The sequence below is a fragment of the Bison bison genome, unplaced genomic scaffold (genome assembly GCF_000754665.1).
Source record: "Bison bison bison isolate TAMUID 2011002044 unplaced genomic scaffold, Bison_UMD1.0 scf7180017864032, whole genome shotgun sequence".
Classification (NCBI taxonomy): domain Eukaryota; kingdom Metazoa; phylum Chordata; class Mammalia; order Artiodactyla; family Bovidae; genus Bison; species Bison bison.
This window is the reverse complement of record NW_011494604.1, coordinates 2,851,959-2,860,281: the sequence shown is the minus strand read 5'-3', so window position 1 is coordinate 2,860,281 and position 8,323 is coordinate 2,851,959. Positions and strand designations below refer to the sequence as shown.

At 53.0% G+C, this 8,323-nt stretch overlaps 1 protein-coding gene across 1 annotated transcript in view; it reads left to right on the top strand.

Moving 5' to 3' along the window:
* ITGB5 (integrin, beta 5) overlaps window positions 1-3,482 on the top strand; it is a 106,980-nt gene extending 103,498 nt beyond the window's left edge. Inside the window, exons 13-15 of the mRNA XM_010834281.1 lie at window positions 575-694; window positions 1,998-2,164; window positions 2,794-3,482. Of these exons, the coding sequence (XP_010832583.1) occupies window positions 575-694; window positions 1,998-2,164; window positions 2,794-2,889 (383 nt within the window). The 3' untranslated portion in view covers window positions 2,890-3,482. The remainder of the gene's footprint in view (window positions 1-574; window positions 695-1,997; window positions 2,165-2,793) is intronic.
* Window positions 3,483-8,323: the final 4,841 nt, after the last annotated feature.

Genomic DNA, 8,323 nt, shown 5'->3' with positions numbered 1-8,323 from the left:
GTGGGGACTGGAGGGGGTGGGGAGGGTGGCGCCTTCACCTCAGGTGACAGCCTTGTGGGGACAGCAGGTGTGAGGCAGTGTGAGGAAAGGAGCTTCTTTGCACGGGGAGCAAGGCAAGCAGTGTGCACCATGCTGGGGGCTGGGAGTCTCTCTCTCGCCTCATGGCCTCATGGCGTGCTCATTTCACGTCTCAGGACAGCACTACCAACTCTCGTCCCCCTGCAGCTGGCTCTCGGCAGGGGGCTCGAGTGCGAGCTCTCACTCAGGCCTCCGCGGGCAGCCGGACAGCCTCTTCTTTCTCCAGTTCCATTGTCCTGCCCGCCTGGCCATAGTGCTTCCTTTCCCCACATCCCCACAGTGAGTGCTGCAGAGGTTCCCTCACGTGGAGGGGAGTTGGCATCCCTGGGGCAGTCTAACTCAGTGCTGGGCCTGCATTCTTGATATGAGAGACTCCCAGTCGGCCCCTCTGCACCCCTTTTCTTTGGGGGCAGGATTTGGCTCTTCACCCCATCCCTCGGTGGCTCCGAGTTACTCAAAGAGATACTTAGGACGTCTCTGCTTGGTTTTCTTCCAGTGAAAGATGACCAGGAGGCTGTGCTTTGTTTCTACAAAACCGCCAAGGATTGTGTGATGATGTTCACCTACTCAGAGCTCCCCAGTGGGAAGTCCAACCTCACGGTCCTCAGGGAGCCAGGTGGGTGAGGCCTGGCCCTGTCTGCTCCCCCGGGCCGCTTGGTTTCTGAGTCACCCATCCTCTCCTCACCATCCTTTCCAAACTCCAGAGAGGGGAGGGACACAGTTCCCTGTGAAGATCAGGATTCAAGGCCTCCTCTACCTGACTGCTGTAGTTCAGAAGAAAGATGATTGTTCATCTGGGGACCATCGCTGGGGCGGAGCTGGGGGGCTGTGATTGGAGGGAATGGGAGTTATAGGAGGATAGGGCCCTGCCCTGGGGGAGTGTCTCATCTCAAAGGAAGGGGTACAGGGGTGATGGTAAGCACAAAACACACTTAACCTACATGGCCGGCGGCAGTGCGAGTGTGCAAGGCAGGGCCGGACCATCAGGGCCAGGCATCGGGGAGCTCTGGGTACATGCATGGCCCTGGCTGGGCTGCCGCTTCCTGGAGTGGAGTCCAGGAAGTGCAGAGCGCTGGGTTAACATTCCCACAAGTGCTGTGCCCAGCCACTGAGGACGGCACGCTCTGACCCTACATGGACATTTCTGCCTCATGCTCCGGGCCTGGGGACCAGTAGCCCTTTTCCTTGGGATAATTAGGGTTTCTGGTATGACCCCTTTTATTCTTTGGAGGAGGTTGGAGCGGGGGTGAGGGCGCAGGAAAAGATCTGCTCTCTTGAGTTCACAGCATTGCAAACTGCTTCCACTTGAGGCCAGACCACATACCATGCCTTCCCGAGGCAGAAGCAGAGGGAAGGGTTGTGGTCTCAGCCCAGGATGCACGCCTGAAGAATGAGGCTTTGTTTCCAAGCACTGTCTTTGTGGTTCTTTGAAAATAAGCACATTTGCTCCAAAGGCTGCACACTAAGGGCTTACAAATGTTGGCTGGCCCCCAGCCCAGCCCTTGTGGAATGGCTTCGTGAAACCTCCTGCCGCCTGGTCTACTCCCGAAACCATTTATGTGAAAGTTGAGACGTGGTCCAGCATCCTGCGTGGGCGGCGGGGCCGGGCTGGAGCGTGGGTGCTTCAAGTTGGGGGTTGCAGCCGTGCGGAGGGTGTGTGGGGAAAAAGTGGAGCAGCCTCCAAGTTCTCCTGGACTTTGCCCTCGATTTGCTGTGTGGCCTTGGGACAGTCACCAGCCTTCTTTGAATCTTTTACTTCATGTGCATTGGAGAAACCCACCTGCCACCCACACCTCCCAGAAGCCATGTGAGGGTCTTATGAAGCACAGGAGGGCCTCTGGGGAGAGCTGGTGGGCCTGAGGTTGGAGGGGGGGGCATGGTGATGCCGGCAGCTTGCTCACCGTGCCCTGGTCCTCCAGAGTGTGGGACCGCCCCCAGTGCCATGACCATCCTCCTGGCTGTAGTCGGCAGCATCCTCCTGACTGGGTTTGCACTTCTGGTCATCTGGAAGCTGCTCGTCACCATCCACGACCGGAGAGAGTTCGCCAAGTTCCAGAGTGAGCGATCCAGGGCCCGCTACGAAATGGTACGCCAGTGGGAAGCTGGAAGTGGGAAACATGTCAAGCTTAGGGGTCTAGTTGAGTTCAGGCAAAGGCCCCCTCACACCTTTAGCATTAAGAACAAAGAAGCGAAGCCTGAGGGGTGGTGTGTACCCAGTTCTGAACACTCTGCACAGAGCCCCACACCACATCCAGGTCAGGAGGCTCACGAGCAGAGGTGCTGGGCACAGCCTGAGCAGGGGGAGTCTGGACGGTCTGGACACAGCCCAGGAGGGGACCCCCTTACCCACAGTCTATCGCAATGTCTGTGTGTGCCTTGCTTCCGAAAGCAGACTGCGAGTCACTCAAGGACAGAGCACAGTGAGTACCCCCTGAAGTCCTAGTTAGTTTCTGTTAAAACTGGAAGGGACTTTAGAGACCATCTGATGGACAAGGTCCCTCATTTCAGAGATGGAGAGAGAAAGTTCAGGGAAGGGCGGGGCCTTTCCAGGCCAGTGGGTTGGAGGAGCAAGTCTTGCAACACAAGGCAGGCACCTCCACCCGCACGCTGAGCCCGCTGCCCTCCTGGTGACTGACCCTGGAAGGGCCTCCAACCCTGTGTGTTCGAATGAGTGAATGAACTAACACGTGTCCTTTTACCCTCTGTGTTCTCTAGGCTTCAAACCCTCTGTACAGAAAGCCCATCTCCACGCACACTGTGGATTTCACCTTCAACAAGTTCAACAAATCCTACAATGGCACAGTGGACTGACAGCTCCTTCCCCTCAGAGGGCTGGAGGGGGCGAGCTGTCAAGCCAGAGACTGACACGCTCTGGACAGCTGCTCGGCTTGATCGCTGCTCCCTGCTCCACCGAGTGCAGAGACCTTCCGGCAAGCCCGAGCAGGGAGCCTGTGCAGGAAGGCGCCCGGCTGTGCCGGCTGGCCACCCCTCCAAGCCTGGCCGCGGTACTCTCGGCTCTCCTCAGCACGTCCAGCTTGTCGTCTCAATGAACTACTGAGACGCGGGCCGCGTCCTCCTTCCGGGAGGTCTGGGCCTCAGATCTGGCCCCACGAGAGGGCTCTTGGGAGTGTCAAGAGTGTGTAAAATCCACAGTCTGGCTTCGCTCATGTTGATCATGTTTGTATGAAATAAAATGATCGTGCATTTATGTATAGTTCTGATTCCCGAGAATTACCTGCCTGTTGTCTCTGCCTCGCACGTGGGTGTTGGTGACGGGATCGAGATGCCTGTTGGAGGCATGTAGTTTGCAGAGGTCAGCTTTCTTCTGTCCACGTTCATCTAGTACTTTTGTAATGAAAAGGAAAGAGATTGTTTGGGATTGAAAGTAAAGATTAAAACCAAAAGATTTTGTGTCTGACACTCTTCATGACATGCACTTACCTTTCTGAAGTCCCCAGCAGGGACACCACACAAGCCAGTCCAATACTCCAGACCAGGGCTCATCACACAGAGCTCCATGCAGTACTCGGGGCATTTGGCGGGGGCAGGGAGGCACTCCAGGGAGGGCTGAGCAGATGTCTTTGGACACTCCCAGCTTTTCCTTAGGTTCTAAACTGTGATGATCACCTCTTTGGCTTCTTTCCCATGTCCCAGGTGTTAGGCTGCGAATTGTGCAGATGAAGAAGGGTCAAGATGTGGCTTCCACATAAAGTGACTTCTTGCACATTATAACAAATTTCCTGTCGGCTGTCCTTCCTGCAGGGCCCTTTAAGGCCTCTCTCTTTCCATATCTGAGTCAAATTATCTGATCCTATCCCCTGTTTATAGACAAGGAAACTGATCGCTGGAGAAGGGATGGGGCTTTCCTAGGTGTCATTAAGTGTAACTAATGACAAGCTGGTACAAAGAGCAGGCCTCACAAGCAAGGTACCTGCTCCTTTTTGCAACATCTCTTTCACTAATCACTTAGCTGCTGCTGGCATCACTTCAAGGCTATTGGGCTTTCATTCCAGATTCATCTGTTCTCAGCCTTGGACCAAATTCCCTTTACTTCATTTCAGCAAATGCTAAGACAAATGTCTATTAATAAACAGCCGTATTTATGACCTGGGGCAAATATGAACAGATTCGTGTTTCCTTTGTCCTGTGTAATTAGGATGAAACAGAGACCTTGCGGCTTGGTGAAACTGCCTTCAATCCTTTTTGGAATAAAGCCAAATGTAGGTAAATATACAAAATAGACACAGGGTGGTCTTGTGACTTTTCCAAACTGAGAAAAATATGATTTCAGAAGAAACGTTGGATTTCTCTTTTGATTGTGGGTTTCCTGATGACACGGTTAACTTGTTCAAAGTCTAATTTTCTACCAGGTGGCTCTGTAAGGGCACAGCATTCTTGAGCCAGGGACAGAAAGGATGAATTGCTCCAGGCTTCCACCTGATGTGGAAGTTCGGGCTATTTCCTCGGTGATACCGATGGCTGTTGCTCACAGTGCCCTGCTGCCCCCTGCTGGAGGCTCTGGGGACAGCTGTTCAGAGACCTGACGAGATTCTAACCCAGTGTGTGATCCCCTTCCTTTCTTTTGGTGATTTGGCCAGGTCCTCACTGCCTCCTGTTAACACAGATAATGGAGCAGGAGCTGAGGGTGCTCTGGACCTTTGCTCTGCCAAGCTCTCTCAAACCGAGGGCCCATTGTTGCTGGGCTGTGGAAGCACTCAGGTGAGAGTGAGCTGCAAAAGGACCTGCCGCTGTGTGGCCACTGGAGCACCTGCAAGGAGCACATGCCTGGTGGCCTCTGGAAAACTCTTTACTGTTATCTGTTTGGACAGGTAATTAGTAATGTGTTTGTTGGAAAGGAAGAGTGGAGGTGCTATTTACCTTTGTAATCAATCTTTGTTGACTTAATAGAGATTTCCAAATGGTACTTTATTCATTTTTAACAAGTTTTCTAATTGCAAAAGTAACACATGGGAAAAATGAAAAAGAGATCAGAAGGAAAGTAAAAATCTTTTACAATCACAGCACACAGAGGCAACAACTCTTATCCTTTTTGTGGACGACATCTCAGTCTTTTCTCCCATGCATGTATGTGTGATTTTAACCAAATCTGAATTACGCTTTCACTTTTCAAGAGGACTGGGGATTCTCATTCCACTTGGTTGACTAGTACTTAATCAAATTAAAGTAACTAACAGCTGCCTCTTCTGAGGTGATATTTTTTAAACTTGCTTAATCAGGTTCAAAGCTGGCGGTGATTATTGTGAAACTCGTGGGATGAATTTCAGGTAACAGCAAACAGATGGGGAGATCAGAGGGGCGGAGAGACGGCCCTTTTTTCTGTTCACGTGACATCTCAATTGAATAGCTCCTCCCTCTCTGGAGGGCTCTCGTCGTGTGGGGCTCCTGTTGCTTCTGAGAAGGGCAGTGTGGCGAGCTCAGCTTGCACGGGCCTTTGTGACTGGCTGGGATGGGGCAGTGGAGTGGAGGACACTCAGGAGGAGGTAAGAGCCTCTGCAGCATCCTTGTGGACGTGTGGGGCCTGTGTGAGGCTGGGTGAGGTCTCTCCTGAGCTGACTTCTGTTTGCACCCAGCTCAGGGGCTCCAGGCTTCCCAGGAAGGACGTGGTTGCATTCTGATCCTCAGAGAAGGATGTAAGTGAAGGCAGGACAATGAGGGAGACAGTTGAGTTCAGCTTGTGAGCTCCTGCTCACAAGCAAGCTCCCGCTGAGCTTGTGGCTTTAGGGGTGGTCACTGCCCAGCCGGCCCCAGCTGACAGCGCCGCCTCCCGGACAGGCTGGTGATGTGTCACAGTGAGACAGATGGTCATCGCATCCAGTTTGTGTCTCTGGAGTTCAGTGCCGGGACATTCAGAGCCTCCTTTTGTCATACCATGGGAATGTATAATCTAGCTTCGGTGTCTGGAATTTTTGCTTTTGGTTGTAGTCGGTATCTTGAGCATCAAGAGGCTGGGAACTAAATGTCAGGAAATGGAACCTACCTCCAGTTACTGAAATCTCCATCTTCTCCAATGAACCCCACCCCCTCCACGACCCCCTCAATCCTTGGCTGTCTCCCCTTCCACACACGCTTTCTGATCCTTCCGATGTCCTGCTCTGTAGTACTTCGTTTTAAGTGGCCTTGAATTCTTGTTGCAAACAGGCAAGCTCTAACCTGTAGGTAACCATAGGGCTGTGTGCTGCGGTGACCTTCTAGGAGAGGAGTTCTTGGTCATATTGTGTTGGGGACACTTTTGGTGTTCTAGTGAACCTTTATTAGAATAAGGCTAATACATGTGTAAACAGGGGTCATACTAAAAAGCCTGGACCCGTTTATCAGGGCAGCTGGTTACTATTTACCAGCTTAGTTTGACTTCAGAAACCCCTTGGAATACTCATCATTGGTTCCACGTGCATCGCATATCAAATGCTTGCAGCGAAAAGCAGCCTCTCTCCACGTGACCCTCACAGTAGTGGCACCTGGTGTTCAGGGAAGGTATTTCCTGTCTTCCTAAGGAGCGAGTTGAGACCAGTCTCTCTGGGAGAGGGTTGGCACGTGAGACTCCGCCTCTAATTCGATGCTTTCTCCTCTGTGTTCACCTGGGAAAGAAGGGCTGTCAGTTCTTATCTCAGAACTCTGTCGTGTGACTGGAAGGCACACATGTCTACTGAAATTAAGTGAGTGTGGAGGAAGAGATTATGTCCCTTCCCCTCCCTCTTGCATCTTTTTCTCCCATCTCCATCTCATCAGCAATCTCTGGTATGTGTGTATTCACCGGAAATCGAGGTGCTTTTACTATTTAAAACTTGAGGGAAGATGACAACTGACACACGTTTCATGGTTCCTGGCACCAAAGTTCAGCAGTTTAAAGACTTTTCTGTGGAGGAGACCATAGATTGGTGCAGACGCTGGTTCAGGGCTCACCTCCCTGCTGGTTCAGCAAGCCCGATGGGAATAGACTATTTGTATGAGTGGTTGTGTGTGCTGGTTGATAGTCACATCCTCGCCTGTGTCCATACAACAGTATTTCTAAGAAGCCTACAGTGAACGGAACACACCGTCAACTGAGGGTTGTGGGTGGCACCCCATGTGAGGACCCCACGTGGGCAGCAGAGCTGGGCAGAGGTCCCAGGAGAGGCGGGGAAGCCAGGGCTGCCTGACTGCCTGCCTGCCAAATGTCCCTGAGGGCTTGTTCCTGCTCAAGTCTCGGGGATTGTAGGCTTGAGGTGGGAGATGTCCCGTATCTGACGGACCCAGAGAAGAAGGCAACAGGGAGGGAGGGAGAGGGGAACACTCCAGCCCAAAAGGAAACCACAGGGGCTTGGGGAAGTCAGGGCAGCAGGATGTTGGGGTGAGAGTGGAAGCGGAAGTTGTAAAGGAGGAGGGAGAGCAGAGACTGACGAGGCTGTTTTCCCTGAGCTAGTTCTTTTGTTGTTGTCTTTGGATGCACTGGGCCTTCGTGGCTGTGTGGGCTTTTCTCTAGCTGCGGCGATCGGGGGCAGCTGTCTAGTGTGGCACACGGGCTTCTCCCGGCAGGGGCTTCTCTTGTTGCGGAGCACAGGCTCGCGGGCGCACAGGCTCCGGTAGTACACGTACCGGAGTACCTCCGTGAGGTACACGGTCTCAGCACGTGTGGCTCGTAGGCTCTAGAGCGTGGGCTTAGCAGTGGTGCACGTGGGCTTCATTCCTCCGCTGCGTGTGGAGTCTTCCTGGACCAGGGGTTGAACCTGCACTGGCCGGTGGATTCTTACTGTATAACCAGGGAAGTCCCCCCCTAAGCAAATTCCATGAGGTCATCATTCAAGTGTGCAAAAAACATTATTTTTTAAAAACTTACCACCTCTACTTCAAGTGTCTGTTCAAGTGATGGGAGAAAACAAAGCCACTAAGTAAAGAGAGACAGTGTCTTGTTAAGCACAGTCATTCCAGGGTCTCCCGAGCCCCAGCCTGGAGGCTCAGTGCAGCATCATGACGTTGGAGGCAGGTCCACAGAGCTGTCTGCGCACGTGATGCCTGCTAAGAGGTCACTGGCCTCATCAGGACCACGTTCCTGCATGGCGGTGGAGAGAGCCTTCAGGTCCACCAGGCCTGTTTCTCAGTTAACTTCCAGGCCCTTTTCAGGGAAACGTGGCTTCTCCCTCACGTTTTCTGGAGCCACAGGCCACCTCAGGCTCTGCCCCAGCCACACCTGGCCTCCAGGTCCACTGTCCTGCTCCGTGCCGGGGTCTCTGGCATCGCTGCTCTCCTG